The sequence below is a fragment of the Coturnix japonica genome, chromosome 1 (genome assembly GCF_001577835.2).
Source record: "Coturnix japonica isolate 7356 chromosome 1, Coturnix japonica 2.1, whole genome shotgun sequence".
Classification (NCBI taxonomy): Eukaryota; Metazoa; Chordata; class Aves; order Galliformes; family Phasianidae; genus Coturnix; species Coturnix japonica.
Window position 1 is genome coordinate 56677085 of NC_029516.1, and position 16446 is coordinate 56693530.

A 16446-nucleotide genomic window follows, 5' to 3' on the forward strand; every position below is an offset into this window, starting at 1 on the left:
TTTTATCAAAATGATTCCGTTATGCTTGAAAAACAGAAACAGACAAACCTTATGTCACGTTTTAGTTGATTTCAAAGCAAACCAAGTATTTTACAATATATACGCACATACATTTTGTACACCCAATTACAAAATAAAATAATAATAATGCATTCTTTGAATACTGCCAGTACAATGGAGATACATCACCAGAAAGTTCTGCCTGAAAACATACAGCATCTTCTTTCACCCCACATAAAATCATACCTGTCTGACATCTCAGACAAACACAGGGCTGAGTCCTGTGAAATTTAGAAAAGAAAACCCCACAGAGCTTCATTTGTCAGTATAAATATTGTTTTATGAAGTGAAACATTGCTCCCCCACGTTGCTACATTAAAGCAGTTCATTACCCATTCAGATAGAGAGGCACTTTTGTTGTTGTATTTACAGCGCTTTTAAAACAATATAACTTAATCATTTCCACTTGATTACAACCCTCTCTTTGTAATCAAGACGTAACGCCCACTGTATTCTTTGGAATATAGTACACCAGATAAAATGTAAAGTAACTCTAAAATAACCATTACCTGTTCTGCCACCGTGTATTCTTACTAGCATGCATTTCTTTGAAATTCCAATGTAATACTACAAACTGGGGGAGGGGGGGGGAGTGAATTGTCACTGTGCTTGAAGAATGACAACGTCATTACTAAGGGTAAATGAAAATTACATCATTCCCATAGGGCTGGAGAAAAAGGAAAAATAAGAAAGAAAAAAGCAGTGACAGAAGTCTGCAGAAATCTTTCGGAATGCAAGATCGAGGGATCTGTTAAGCTCATCCCACACAACTCCGCCTTCCAACATTATATAGAGTTGGCAATATCCACTGCAATAAATGCAGCTACATTTCTTTAGGTAACCCTTTTTATAAAAAAGGACAGCATGGCCATGAACCAACATTTGTAAAGTAAGATCAGTTGAAATGTGCCTATATACAGGCTCCTGCCATTTTTGTTTAGCTTTCTGTCACAGTTCCAGCAGTTCGTATATCATAGAGTACTGCAGAGATTATAAATGTAGATGCATGATTTTTTTTTCTTCATATCAGTTAAATATCAAACAATAAAAGACACTTATGAGAAAGAGATTTAAAATGCTTATCACATCTTGAGGTAGTCTGATCTTCAAAATAAAGCTCTTCTACACTTTGATTCGTTCATGACCATCTTCCTTTTGGATCCTTCTTCTTGGAAAAATCTTTCGTTTAAGTGCGATTAGCTGAGAAGAAGAAAAGAAAATACAGTATTTAGTTCCCTCCTAGGACAGAGGTACACAGGTGGTTAGTCTTTCATCCTAGAAGCCACAGAATCTTTTGTCATCCATGGTAATTCAGTCAATACTGTTTTTTTTTTTCCCCCACTGCACAGGAAGAAAGAGTTATTTACTCAGATGCATCTATTACATCTACGAATATCTCAATAATCAGAATACAAGCAGAAAGTGAAAAACACAGTATACCTATACTCTGATTATTTGAAGTTAATTTACATAATTAAATATAAATAGGCTACATTCAGCTTCTAGAAGATGAACACAAAGCTGGCAGTATTTACATACCTAGCTGTCCTACTGAGTTGAATGCTCCCTTCTAAAATAAAGTTACTAGTGCAGGGTGAGTTTTCAATGTATACAGAAGGCTGAAAATTAAGGGAAAGATTCATGCAAAAGTTACAGGTGGAGGGAAAAAAAAATTCAAAAGCCAACCTTTCAAGAATTACACCCTCTTCATCAGACCACGGAAAGGGTTACTTAAGGCCCCAACCTGCAAAGAATTACCCATATGATTTGTTCCATTGTCTCCCTCTTTGTATAGCAGGGTTAATATGTCCAAAAAAATCATTTTGTGCTTGCAGAATGGGAGGTTTGTTTTTTTTTTTTAAACTTTGCGTCTGATTTGAAAGATGAGATTGGATTAGTACCCTAAAATGCCTTAAGATCTTCCCAGGAATAAATTATATCTATTACTCAAGTTTTCTTCTTAGTAACTTTGCGCTTTAAACAACATGTTTTAATAGACCAAGACTTTCAGAAACAATTCCTGATTTTGAATTTCCAAAATTTAGCACATTCTGATGTACTTGACCATCACAAGACACTTGAAAAGAGAACACAATTCTCCTACCCCCAAACGCAGTCATACTTACTCTAAGAATCTCAGTATATCAGCTTAAAATTGAAGCAACCTGATCACTATTCACATATCATTCTACTAAAAAAAAATCCTAGCTATTCTGTTCAAACAAAACACCAACAACAACCATCTTACAGTACCCTGAAGGTACAGAAATGTATTAAACGTTATAGTTTTGATAAGATATAATTTTTACCTGTTCGGCAAAAAATGAGATGACTGTAAATACAATAAGTGTTACTAGAACACAGTGGGTCCAGAACTTCAGCTTGTCTCTATATGCTCTCCTGCAGAAAGATGGAAACAGAGTTTCAGGTATTATAAATCTTTAAAGGGTTTCCTTTAGGCGAAGAAAATATAATGTTTTTGTAATTTACTCATTAACTTGTGTTACCAAAAGCAAAATGCTTATTTACCGCATATAGTTCAAGTTCTGCATATTTCTTCACTTTCTTTGCTTTCAACTTAATATTGAAAGTACTGTAAGCCTTCTTTAGTTACATGGGTTCCTAAACCAAAAATGATTGCTGTGCAAGATAAAGGTATAAAACTCATCCAAAGCTGACGATTGCTACCAGCACTTCAGCTTGCATTACACCATCCTAGTAGAAATCTGTTTTAACCAGAAAGAAGTAAAAAGCCCTTTTCTGAAGCTAGCAGTCCTGCAAATCTCAAGATTTAATCCATTTAAATATTTTCATGTCATCTTTACTGTTAACTCCTTCTCAACAGCTCCGGGAAAAAAAAAAAAAAAAAAGGCTTGTACCAATATGTTCTGTAATCATACGGTAGTACACTGCAATAACCTGAAGAGAATCTATGGAACATACCATTCCTGGAGTTCATGCATATGAAGGAAACGATTCCGATATTCTCTTGGCAGTTCAAATTGGGAAGGAATAGGAAACATTGATTCATAAAAATCCCTAAGCACCGCTTTCACTGTCTGAGCATCCTTATGATTGTGATCAATATTGTCATTTAAGCAAACAAATTTTCTAGAAAAGAAAAATGCTTTGTTAGACTTATTTCCTTTGATAATATGGCAAAAGTATTGGCAAGCCCAGAACATGGGCCTTTTAAACCAAATTGATACAGTATCCTTTTAAAACCAAACTAATATATTTTGATACTGATAACAACCTTCTTCATTGCTGTATTATCTTAAATTAACTTGATTGCAATTCAGAGTGCATCGAGGCTGACAGTGAGTCAAACTCTGAGGAATCCATTAATGAGCTCATGCTCTACCTCTGCTTATATTAATGTTGCCATCTAACGGGTGCTAGAGTGCATCATTTCAAAGCGTAAAACTAGATGTAGACAGTAGATTAAAACAATTATCAAGACCATGATCTTGCTATAGTTTTAATATAGAGTTATCATGAGTTAGTTATCTTAAATAATAGATTTTACATCCATTATAGGATGTAAATATACTAAGTTACTAATAGTTTACTATATATGCTACATTCTTCAGAGAAGCTCAACAAAAAAGAAGACTCTACAGGAAAAGCCAAAGGCTTTCAGTTATTGGGAAAACTATGGAAGTGGCTGTAACATGACCTGAATCACAGAACCCAAACTTAACTCACATACTCAACCGAAATACAAACAATAGGAATAGCATTCACATGGAAATCACTGTGACCAAATAAAAGTGCCACCAATAATGTGTCTTGCAGAGAGTCACTTCTCATAGAAGAAACACCCAAGCATCTATGTTACTGAAAATTACTGAAACCAAATCAGCAGCTAGTTTTCTATTCTGTTATGTACCCTTGGCTATCCTGACCTGGTGCTTGATGACAAAAATTCCCTTTCCCCCATATGGGCAAGGTTATGTGCTTTATTTATATTGTGAGACACAAGACCTCATGATTTTACCCTCTGGGGAAAATGTATCTGATGACTTTGCAATTGCTAACCTTTGCAAAGAAGTGGTTCTGGTCAGCTGCATTCATGATAGCACAGTGTGCCCTTTCAAAGAGCAGAGCAAAGTTCAGGCTTGCTACATGAGGCTGAATGTAAGCAGAACTCTAGAGCACATGAATTTGCCTACAGAGGGCATTACTGCTTTTCCTCAAACTGTAATGAATACAGAATAATTGGTAACCCTGCTCTAGATAATTTCATGCAAGGAACTGCCACATCTGAGAAAAGCAAAATATGCCTGCCTCCCCCTTCAAAGCATAGCTGGCTACAGTGATCCTATGCAAAAGTATCTGGTAATGGCAATCAGATGTCTATGCTGCATCTGAGAGCTCACCCCAGACTATCCCAGGCAGGCTCCCACAGGCTGGCAGCTCCTTTAGCCTCAGGAATGCAGAAGCTGCACTGTGAAACTGGCTCTCAGATTTGGGCACCTAAATGCTTTATCACTACAGTGACAAAAGCTTCAGGAATAGCCTAAGTATTTCTATATGATTTCAAATGTTTTACATATATAATAACAGAAATTAAATATATGATCCCATAGTGTACAGATTAAGAAAGAAGATACCTGGGATTTTTTCGTATGTCATCCAGCTGACCAACTACATGAGACACATTTGTGCGAATCATTTTGAAGGCAATTTCTTCTTCTCCCATGATTTCAAACCTTATTGTTAAAATATTTATGCATTATTTAAAACAGCTTAAAGTCAGGTTCAATAAATATTAATAGCTTTACAACTTCTTTCTAATCAAACTGTCCAGTCTTCATCAGAATGTGACATTTGATTTCTGTCCATTTACCCATACAGCACATAACACAACTTGAGGTACTACAGATGAGCACATAATAATTCCCAGACACTGCCCTAATCAGCTCCTGTAATCTTCTTAGTTCTATAGATTTACTTGACATTGTCACCACTCCTGAAGCAAATGCATGCTTCAGAAGAGCCCCAGCACTCTTCCCATCCAACACTGCTGGTACAGCAATGGACAGGAGAGGTTTATGAGCTCCATGCTGACAAACTGTCCCATTATCATATCACTGGCTTTCAGGTTTCAAAGAGCAAAGATCATACAGAACCTAGATTTTAGGCAGATCTGCTCACGTCCAATTATTCAAACAAACTTAAGTCACTATTTGGTCAACCTATTCCAAATGGGGATGGAAATTAGGGTTTTTTGTTTTGTTTTTCTTTCCTTACTTGTCACTCCTTCTTGCAGGAAAAGCACAAGGCAGTTAGAGATATTTATGTATTTTTAAAGCTTTAGTAGAAAATAAAGCAGATTTGCAACATAGAATTTCAAAGCACAGGAAAGAATTTCTGCCTTTCTCTGATGCTCTCATTGCCTTCACTGATATTGTCAGTGTAGCTGTCTATACATGCTTGCTTCTTACTAGAGTACAGCAAGCTGGGATCTGGGTCATCACATATAATGAAAATCTTTAGTCTACTAAACAAACACATCATTCAGCAAGATAAATAATTATAAGCAGTTATCGCTATTTTCCTTCAGTTCCATTTAAGTGTTAGCTCACTTTATTTAATACACAATGTTTGAACTTTATGCATTTATACCTCTTCTTATTATTCTGCAAAAGCTAGTATTTATTTTTACAGAGCCACAACATACCTATATTTGTTTTTGTCCTTGTATGCCTTACGAATTCTGTCAGTCACAGGTTTGCAATTAGTCACTAGGTTTTTAGTCACCGGAGGCTGGAAGAAAATATGGCTTGGTTTAAAGGTTACTGAGGTATTTATAAAGTCTGGTATAAGGGAATGCATTCTAGAAAGTTACGTTATTGCTGTGAAGAACTATTTACTCCTTATTCTCCTGGAAGATACTTAAAATTTGCTTAAATTTGTAATATTTTACTCTCCAAGATTTTAATAATTTCTCATTTTCAGAGACTTATTTTTAATCCTGTCTGAAAACAAACAGCAACCCCTTTAAAGGTTTTGCTTCACAGAATTTTGCAAACTGAATTAGTAGTCAAAGAGTCAAGTAAAGAGGCAAAATGAATAAAGGTAATGTCCTCATATTATGCAGAATTATCAGATCCACACTTTAACGTCATCAAGCTGGCACAATGATTTTGTACAGTTTAGCTGGAATTTATACTTAGAGAAAAAAAATTTAAAACCCTGTAACATAATATGATCAAGAAACAAAGACAGGGTAGGCGTTCAATGTAAGAAAAAACAAGTCCAAACAATGCTCAATGCTTCATATGCATTTATCAACACAAACACTTCAGAACCCTGTGCTACTGTTTTGCACATGTTGGGTGATGTACAATGGTTGTTAATTCCTAACAACTCTTGACCTACACTCAAAATTCTTTTAGCTTTGATACAATATTGGTTTTAATGTGTAAAACACCAGGTCATGAATTTAGCCAAGTTCACACACACATGCTTTTCAAAAGCATGGACAAAGGCAGGAATTAAATTATCACTGCAAAAGAAACGTAGACATAAATGCCAGATCTAAAAACCCTAGATTCCTAAATTCCCATAAATTTCAATGAGAATTTAACAACGAAAAGAGAAATTAAGGGCATAAATCCTTGATGAATTTTTTGTCTGAAAGCCTTCAGTCTTCGAAGGTTAAAAGGTGTCACTTAGAAGCTTTTGAATTAGGAAGGATGGCTCTGAAGATATTCAGCTGATTTTTAAGTCTCTTTGAATGATGCCCCATGTATTTATCAGAAAGTTCTAGTCAGGAAAGGACCACACAAACTGTCTTCTTTTTGGTTCACAATACTGCATTTTCTTAACAAGGATGACTTTTTAAATCACATATCATAAAATTCTAAAGCTCAGCTTTTCTGTTTTTGAAGGAAATTTTAATAGATTTAAAAGGTAAGAAGTAGCTGGTAGAATTTTCACATTTAGATATTTAATATACACACAATTAGAAATCTTTGTGAATAATTTCCTTCTAGAAATCAGATCAACATTTCAAGGACAATAACTCCAAGCTCAGGAAAGAAACCAACCCCACCTTTTAGGACCAACATTCCTTACCAGATTGGGATCATAATATGCTTCCTGAGTTGGTGGAATGACATGGATCTGAGTGATGTTGGCAGGAAGAGATTTGGAGCAATTTATTAGCATTTGTTCTAGACCTGTCAAGTCCTATCAGAAATGGACAAGAGAAAAAAAAAGAAAATAATATTGCTTTCTCATTGTAATAGTCCTAAAATCTAGGATGAACACATTCAATGCTATATACATACAATGTTTTCTTACTACTGTGAAGAATGAAAACCAAAACATTAGCAAACCTCATTCGGTAACTGCTAAAGTCAGTGGGACTCCCCATATGCCTTAAGTGAAGCAAACACTTGGCTGAATTGAGACCACAACACACCTTCAGTGATCACGTAAAGGAGAACAGAAAATTCCCGATACAAAGGAGGCATATTAAACCCCAGATCAAGCAAACAAACAAAAAAAAAGAACTGTTTTTTTTGTTTCTGTGTTTTTTTACTGTGTGCAAGACCAAGTGTGAGCACAACAGAATCCCACACTTCACACCATGTTTTAGCAATGATCATTTTTTCCTCACAAATTCATGCTACCCACTTCCTTGTTCTCAAGATACCAATGATCAACACTGCTGTTGAGTCCATAGAGGAATGGTCCATAAAGAAATAGAAAATAACTTTATATTCTCCAGCTAAAATTTAAGAATTGCCAGATGTTACTGATGTCAAAGAAAGGACAAGCAAAGATTTTATTCATTTTATAGTAACAGCTTTGGACTTCAGAAATTAAGTTGCTCTAGAAGTCATTACTGAGGAAAGTACCTGCAAGCTTAATGGTAGTTCATGGATTCTTGTGGCCAGTGTGCGAATCTCTCGGTCAGACAAAATCCCTGACTGGTCCGTATCAACCTCATCGAAAATCTGAGAAACATTCAGTGGCTGAACTGCACTCATGAGATAGTAGAAATATGAAAAAGCAAACTGCATATCTTCTGAGTGCCGCACTTTGTGAAATGACGTCTTGTCAAACTCCTCAGGAAACCTACATAAAAGTATAAGTTTATACTGTTATATAAGTATACTGGTTTCTGGTAAAACATTGCTTATCTGAAAGCAAATCTAAATTTTTAAAAGGGTCCTTGACAGTCTCCTTATCTTCCCACAGCCAACATGTTTTAAGAAGTTCCCTTTTTCCCTTTTCAGAATATGGTTTTTATGAATAGCTATTGACACATCAGGAATAGCTATAATAAAGCATTAATAGAAATACAGGATTATCTAGTTATGTATAACTGCAGAGAAAGACATACTCACATGTCCTGCAGCTCTTGCATAACAGTGCGGTCAATCATGTGAGGCATATGAGCAGGGACTTTGCGAGATGTAAATCCAAATTTACTGTTTAAAAGCTTATTTACATATCGAAGGGAATCAGCAAATGTGTCTTTCAGCTGCCTTCCAAGATGTCTACCATCAGTAAAGTATGACATTTCTTTGAGTAACGACTCTTCCTCCTATACAGCACGATAAGCATACATTAAAGTTCTATTATCAATAAAAATCAAAAGTATGAAACACATAGGAAAACTGACATTGCAGGCAGGTGCTGGTTCTTTTTTAAGAGGTGCAAATGTTAAGTGAAGCTTTGAACATGTTTCTTCATGTCTCTTTAAAAATAAAAGAAATAGAAGATAACTTCTTATTTAAGATTGCTGTGCTCTGAGGAAAAGTGGTTAATAGCCAATAGTGGTTATCGTTCGTCTTCTGACACCTCTTCTGACATATACGCTCGAGTAATTTTTTGTCATATTTGTAGTATTGCCCTTTTGTTTTATTTTATTTTATTTTCTACGTTTGGTAGTTGAGATCTCACAAATATAGATTTCTCATGCAAAATCCAATTCTCACCGACCAGAAAGAGGTAGGCTTTTAGAAACACACCACCTTTGCTGTTTGGAGTAGGGCAAAGCTGGTGCTGCAAAGCACAATCTCTATCTTCTCTTCTAGAGGTTTTCAAAACTGCCAAAATGTTTTGGCTGGAAGTTTCCAACATATTTTCTGGACATGGCCTAGATATTCACTGTTGGGGGTAGACTTTCAGTTTAACTTTTAGAACTCAAGTTCTTACTGTTATATATCTGAATACTTTTACAGACTTAATCCACATTTGTATAAGCTTTCAAAAAATCATGACACATGCATCAAAAGCAAGTCACGTGCTAAATTTACAAATCACATTAGCAGTATGCAGAAAGATGCAACTATTCCAACAAGTAGTTGTTGAGGTATAACCCAATGTCATAATTAAGACAGCAGTGTTGTTAAGATACTCACATCAAGTAGGTCCTGGAAGTACTTCTTTTTCTCCCATGGCAAAAAGCCTTGGTAACTTCCTGCGTAAGACTGCAATTTTCTTCCCACCAACTCCTCTCTTCCATTTGTATCCAACTGTACATGCCCTTTCCTTCCTTCCACCCCCTCTGTATCTTCTCCAGCTTCTACATTTGCCGTATTTTTTGATTTCTGGGTTCCCCTTATCATAAGTGCATTCAATCCTTTATGTTCTTTTTCATCTCCAATGCTCTGGTCTGGATGTGTGGATTTAGGCTTTATTTTAGAAACTGGCTTATTTGTGTTCACTGTCACATCAGTCTCCTTTGTTCCTCTAAGCCTTGTTAGAAATTCATTTGCTTTTGTTGTTTCTATTTTGCCATTGTTCACACCTTCATAAGGCTTCTGCCAGCTGGTTACATTCTTCTGACCTTGTAAACCATAATGCACTCCATTCTTTTCCAGGCCCGCAATCTTCTTTATTGTAGTTAAGAACTGAAAAGGTCTGAGGAGTGCAGCCTTGGATAGGTTAAATCCCTTCTGAGTGATATCACCATTCGCTAGTTTTAAGTCTAGATTCTGCAGTGCTAGTTGAACATTTTCAGGAAGGAGAGACGGATTTACTGAAGGTATTATCACCTGTTCGTGGAGACTCTCTCCTGTGCCATTTTGACGTCTCTTAACCCTGGGAAAGCGTTTTTCTTCAGGAATATCTTCAAATATCATCTCAGCTTCTGGTATAATTGTTGTTTTAAAATCAGAGTCGGATTTTTGCATTGAAGTTGTGTTCAGCTTTGGTTCCTCTCTAGTATCAACTTCAACAGCTACCTGCATTTTAAACTCTTCATCATTTTTATTTAGAAACGTAAGATTAAAATAGATCACGGTTGTATTCATGCCACTGTGCATTATGAGGTGGATAGTCTTCCATTTGTTAGCAACTGAAGCATGCCGGATAATTGGATTATCGCTATATGAACCCTCAATTCCTTTCTTGGCTATTTCACTGAAGCTGAAATAGGGCAGACATTCGCCTTTTGGAACAACATAGTAGGTCTGATTTAGCTGAAGGGTCACCTTGTACATTTCTTCAAAGTGATCTGGGAAAAGAAATAAATTCTGTCAGTTTGTAGTGGGACTTTTCTTCCACCAATCTTTTTTAGGTGTAATATACCCAGCACTGAAACTGCTTCGTGAAAGAACACTTACTGCAGCTTTCTTACTAATCTTTAGTAATGGTTTACTAGAGTAGAATTACAAGCCTGACATTCATTCCAGTGGCAGTTACAAAAATACCTGTAATTCTTCAAAACACTCCTTCTATAAATACATAGCTGAGTTGGCTCATTACTGCAACTCACTAAAAATTAAGTATCAGTTGTAAGTAACACGCTCATATCATGTTCTTGTCACATTTTAGTAGACTCGCATTACAAAAGTTGCTTTTCACTACTACACTGCATCTTAATTTGGAACTTCCAAAATCAGACAGGTTGATAGGAAATTTTCCTTCCCACAGAGAAGACACAGCAATCACATGCATCCATCACTGATGCCCCCCACACCGTGGCATGGCACATGGTTTAATACAACAAGATTCAGCAGTCCACCCTGAATCCAGTTGCTCGCTCTATTTGAACAACACAATTAAAAGATGAAAGCCTCTGTAAGCCAGCAGCACACAAGGAAAAGACACACACAGGTGACTGAGTCACTTCTGGCAGAGTCAGACTTAACTCCCACCTTCAGCATTACAGGGGTCCTTTAATTTCCTTTTTTAACCATTATGAGATCATCAAATCAGCAGTTCTCATTTGGGTAAAGACAGTTTGCATAGCTGAAATATAATTTCTGCATTTTAAGTGTAAGCCTCTTGGGTAGCGACTTTGATGCTCGCTGTTCCATAACATATCAAGCACCTTACTTTATCAGTGCTTGGTAAATACTCATTAACGAAAACAGCATACAAACATTGATTCAAGTTTAGATTAATGAATACAGGAAGTGTCTGATTATTTCTTTCAGCTGCCAGCAGCTCTTTTCCAAGACACTGCTGAGCTCTTAGAACTATTGGAGAATAAGGAACCAAAAAAGCTAATGCAATTCAAGAGAAATTCAAGAGAAAAGTTATCAGCTATGTATTTTGCATACCTTGTCCACAGTCACCAGCATCAAATCCGCAGGACAGGACATTGCAGGCCTGATCACAGAATTTATCTGCTAGCCACGAATTAGCACAACCTTGATTACAGTATGAAACACCACTTATTCCTGCACCGAATTGCCACGGTGGTCCATTCCCTATACCTCCTACTGCACCGCCACCAGCAACATAGCGACTACCCCCACTGTTACCTAAAGAGAAAAAGGAAACATTGCAAAGATCAATCACTGAGGAACGGACATTTTAACATATAGTGTTAAGGCTGGATTGAAAAGTCAGCAGAATCTTATTTATCAACAGAAAAATTGAAACACAATTTACTAGCTCTCTGTAAAGTCTGTAAAAACTCACTGTAGAGTTTTGCAAACCAACTTAAACCTGTAACAAAACCAGCAATGTATTTTATATAAACTTCAAAAACGTAGGCAGAAAACTGATTTACTTCTGCTTGTGTTCTTGACTTTGCAGTTCCCCACAGTACTGTGTCACTTCCTCACCGCAGAAGCCTCACTTCATTTTCATAACCTCAAGTCAGAAAAACTGAATTTAGGTGCAGCTTCACAATGAACTGAGACTGCTTTGACTGCTTTCATGTTAAACGATTCACTTTTCCTGCATGTCAACAATCATCGTGGCTTTTTAGGGGAGGAAAATGAGAGGAGATCATCCTTTAGCTTCATAAAGGATGAAAATAAATCTATATTTAAGTGTTCAATATGAAAAGAGGTGGAAAGAAACCTTGTAATCAAAGTTATCTCAGCGTGTTCACTTCCAGATAGTGTTGAGGAGTTTCAAGGCATGGAAATGGAAAAGCAGTGGAACACAGATCAGAATCAGAAAAGCGACAAAATCTACTTAGACTATATTTGATTGTGGCTTTACAAACACAAAGTGAAATCTAGGAGAGGAGCATGTACAGACACAGCCTGCTCCACGAAGGGAAAGTGGGTCAGGACTGTGAAAATTAAACTACATCATAAAACTCTGCAAATAAACTTTCCAGCAACTACTCTGGTTATACATTTAAATGCAGACTCAACTTTAAATTTAAACTTGACATGAAGCAACCAATATTGAAAAGAAGTAAAGTGAAAGGAAACATACAACCCATACTGTGCAAAACACTGTCATCATATCCACAGGACTTAAATTCATAACGCAGTACTAAATGCCTCAGATACTGATATTCTGTTAATGCTTCTTAGTTATCTGCCAGTCTCTCTTCTCTCACTTGTTTTGTTATCTGAACAACAGATAATTTTGTTAAGGAATAAAGCCAGGACTGAAATTCCCTTGAAAGTACAATATTATTTGGACTCTGAGGTTCAAAAATTTCCCTGTCACACAGTCAAATTTGGTAGATAAATAAAGGCTTTTCTTTGCTCTACTGCTGCCATTTCACATACCTTTTAGTATATAAGAATTAGTTTATTTACCTTTAACATTTAGGATGACTACCTTTTCCCTGCTATTGAAGGTTATTTTTGTTTGCTGTTTAAGTTACAGGAGAATCACAAATTACAGAATTTTAACAAAAAAGAAAGTCAGTTTTTTTGGTTTTTTTTTTCTAAATTAACCTTGCTATCTTACCAATGCAGTCACCTCCATCCCAATCACAAGCCGAGTTATTACAGGCTTTATCACAGTAACCATCTTTGATCCATGAACCAGGACATCCTTCGGCACAGTTTGGCACAGGCCAAGTCAAGTAAACCTGGAACAACATTACAGTCTGAGCCAAGGTCTGTCAAATAAAAGTCAACCGAGCTTGTTTCTTGGAATATAGAGACTTAAAATAATTACTCTCTGTATATGTGTCTTCAGTGTCTGCAAAGGTTTACAAACTGCATTTAAACTTCATCAGGTGAAATAGATTTTATCCTTTTCAAACAGACGGATATCAACTCTCATATGTTAAATGAAATCCCTTGGCTATAGAGAAAGGTAGTAAGAGCTGAAAATAGGAAGTAGGACATCCCAGGACATCCAAAATCCACTTCTGCAAAGCATCTTCAAATGCAAATTAGTATTTTTATTTTTATTTTTTTTTAATCTGATAAAGGAGGAAACTTCAATCTAAAATAGCTCTGCAGTTCACTTGTTTCCATGACTAAAGATGTTTCTTTATCACTAACCAGTCATGAGATAAAGAAGCACATGCTGAACATGTGATTCTCTTTGATCAAATAATTCTCAGAATTACCAAGATAAAAATAAGGCATGTCAGTATGTGCATTTTCAACTGGGAGGGCATTAAAAACCACAAACATTTCCTTTTAGATGCTACTGTTTCAAGCTTTTTTGCAGCATATTTCCTGCTGAAATACTGATCAGGTTATTGCAAATATTTTACCCAAGCTTACTTCATTCTTATAACTGAGAGCAATAGCTGAAGTACAGTAGAAATGCCACTAAAATAGGACTCTCCTATTATATGCCTACTTCATCAAAGACTTAACTGGACTCCTAACATTCTCAAGTACTAGAAATTAGTATTTTTACAGTAGTTTATTTTATGCAACTCAGTGTAGGTGTGTGTACATCCATCTGTATGAAGCACTCATACAGTCTTCTCTAGCATCTCCTGTATTCCCTTTCATCTATTATTTGTATTAAAAAGTAAGCAAGACTTAAAGTTTTTCTCCATGTTACTCCTGTAGATCAAGCTGATGGCTGAAAATTTTGTTGGCCCCCCACAGCCTTCATGCACAACTATTGGTAATGTTTTCCCAGCCTGCTTTCTTTATTTAGCCCCACTTATGATAGGTTTGTTTTTGAAAGACCAAACCACTTCATATTCACTAAAAGCACCACCTTCCAGTAAACAAATATATATAATCCTACAAAGATTTAGCAAAGGTCTCTAGAATAGAGACTGTTAATGGTAAATTTAAGCATTAGACCAGTCTGAACATTGTCAGATCTCAGCATTTCCATGGAAGAACCTATTTGGAACAGAACTTGTTCCATGAAACAAAAATCATTCATAGGAGAGGAAAGAGTGGCAGCTTTCAAACACCAAATTGGCTTTCCCAGTGTTCACCTTTCCAAGCAGTGTTTCTTCAGTTTTTGCTATATTAGCACACAGAAGTTTCAAACTTAAAACGTTCTTTCATAGGAGCTTACCTTTTGACCTTTAGAGTGACTGTAAAAATCATCAGGCCAAACATCCTTCCCAAACATAACATCATCATTGAGATAGATAAACTTCTGAGAGAGACCACTGATACGATGAATGTGGCTTTCAATAGCTGGTGAACTAAAGGTTGGCAAGTGACTCACGTTCTGAAATATTTCCTGAGAGAAGCAGAAGAGACACATAAAAGAAAAAAGTGAAAAAATATTACCAAAAAACCCCTAAAACTTCACTATTTCCTTTTCCCATGTTACCTGCTTACCCTGAAATGTCTGTATCTGAAGTACAAAAACATACTGGGATTTAAGAAAACAGTGCATGGGAAAGAGAAGAGTTGATCACTTCGTTCCCAATAAAAGCAGCCTTAAGCTGAAAGGGGATAACTACATTTCCAGACAGAATCTTTATTAATGGTACTTCTGTGCTTTTTTCTTTATTGTTGTTGGATGGTTTTTTCCTAGTTGCTCTTATGGCTTTTTACTGTTTTGTTTTTTCTCCCCCAGGGTTGGAGGGATTTGTTGCTTATTTCTGGGGGGTTTATTTTTTGTTTTTACCTGGTGCGTCACTATGGTTATCCGGGGATTATCCAGGTTAAGCCAGGAAGGAATCTGACCATTAGTGACAATAAAAATATGTCGCACCCAAGGAGCATGTCTTTCTATTGATCGTAAGGAATACCTCAGCTCTTCATTATCTTCAAAACGGCTGGCAGAAATATCTTCATCCTGTTTAGACTACAAAAAAAGAAGAATCTTTTAGATTTTAAACAAACCATTTAAGTTCCAATCCAGCCAGATAACAGTAGAATCCTTTACCATATGGGTCATAAGTAATTGAGACTTAAACATTAAAAACAACAAGAACAAAAAAATAATACAATGATCAAGAACTGATATTCCTCTATAGGATTATACTCCACTAAATTGTCAAGGTGAACGGTACATCAGTGGCTCACCGCCTGGTATCATTAGGTCATCTGCTGACCACACTGCAAGATGACAGTGCCTCGTGTGATCCAGTTCTTAGAGAAAGAACTTCAGTTAAAAACAAAATAACAAACAAAACCAAACAAAGAAACAACAAAAAAATCCCACCCTCTTGCTTTCGTGAATTATCAGGCTCAAGTATTTGCTGATCTTGATCAAAAGCCAAGTTGCATTTCATATCAGTAACATCACCTTTCATAACTGCTGTTTTAAGAGACTGGGGCCTTCCAAGTGCATCACATCATAAACCATATATAACTGTGTCACCTAATATAGAGATACAGCAAGAGTGATGATGTATAGCTGCTCTTCAATCATCTGCTGGTCTTTCATTAAAAAAAACCAACAAAACAGACAGGAGGCAGTCAGCTAAATTAATCCTAATACACACTATCAAATAGCTGAAGTAAAGATTTCCCCATGTTTTCATTAATATACTCCTTTTAAATTAGAATTTTCTCAAGTGAGTACCAAACTTAGGTTTTTTACCACATTTCTTTTCCATTTATAAGAACTTAATGGCCTCCTCCTAACCTGAGAACTGAAGTTGATGTAATAGAATACTTCTAATAGAACCATGCCCAATTAGAACAGGACGCTTGAGGAAAAAAACCTTGAATGTTTAACAATTAACCTTTTTCACTGCACTGTAAATAAGTCTCCCTTTCCAATATATACAATAACAACGTATGGATTCTCCAAAACATAAAAGAAAAC

The 16446-nt window shown here is 36.1% G+C and overlaps 1 protein-coding gene across 3 annotated transcripts in view; it reads right to left on the reverse strand.

Annotated features, from left to right (window-relative positions):
• Positions 1 to 45: 45 nt before the first annotated feature.
• GNPTAB (N-acetylglucosamine-1-phosphate transferase subunits alpha and beta) overlaps positions 46 to 16446 on the reverse strand; it is a 44073-nt gene continuing 27672 nt past the window's right edge. For 2 of the 3 annotated variants that reach the window (XM_015867453.2, XM_015867438.2), the window contains 13 exons: positions 15298 to 15477; positions 14734 to 14904; positions 13198 to 13321; positions 11595 to 11798; positions 9447 to 10543; positions 8427 to 8626; positions 7935 to 8154; positions 7147 to 7260; positions 5747 to 5832; positions 4677 to 4775; positions 3004 to 3171; positions 2370 to 2460; positions 46 to 1260 (listed from right to left, as the gene is read on the reverse strand). In XM_015867453.2, coding sequence (XP_015722939.1) covers positions 1183 to 1260; positions 2370 to 2460; positions 3004 to 3171; positions 4677 to 4775; positions 5747 to 5832; positions 7147 to 7260; positions 7935 to 8154; positions 8427 to 8626; positions 9447 to 10543; positions 11595 to 11798; positions 13198 to 13321; positions 14734 to 14904; positions 15298 to 15477 — 2832 coding nt within the window. In that variant the 3' untranslated portion in view covers positions 46 to 1182. Of the gene's footprint in view, positions 1261 to 1746; positions 1805 to 2369; positions 2461 to 3003; positions 3172 to 4676; positions 4776 to 5746; positions 5833 to 7146; positions 7261 to 7934; positions 8155 to 8426; positions 8627 to 9446; positions 10544 to 11594; positions 11799 to 13197; positions 13322 to 14733; positions 14905 to 15297; positions 15478 to 16446 lie in introns of all 3 variants that reach the window. The other variant, XM_015867448.2, reaches the window with a different exon arrangement.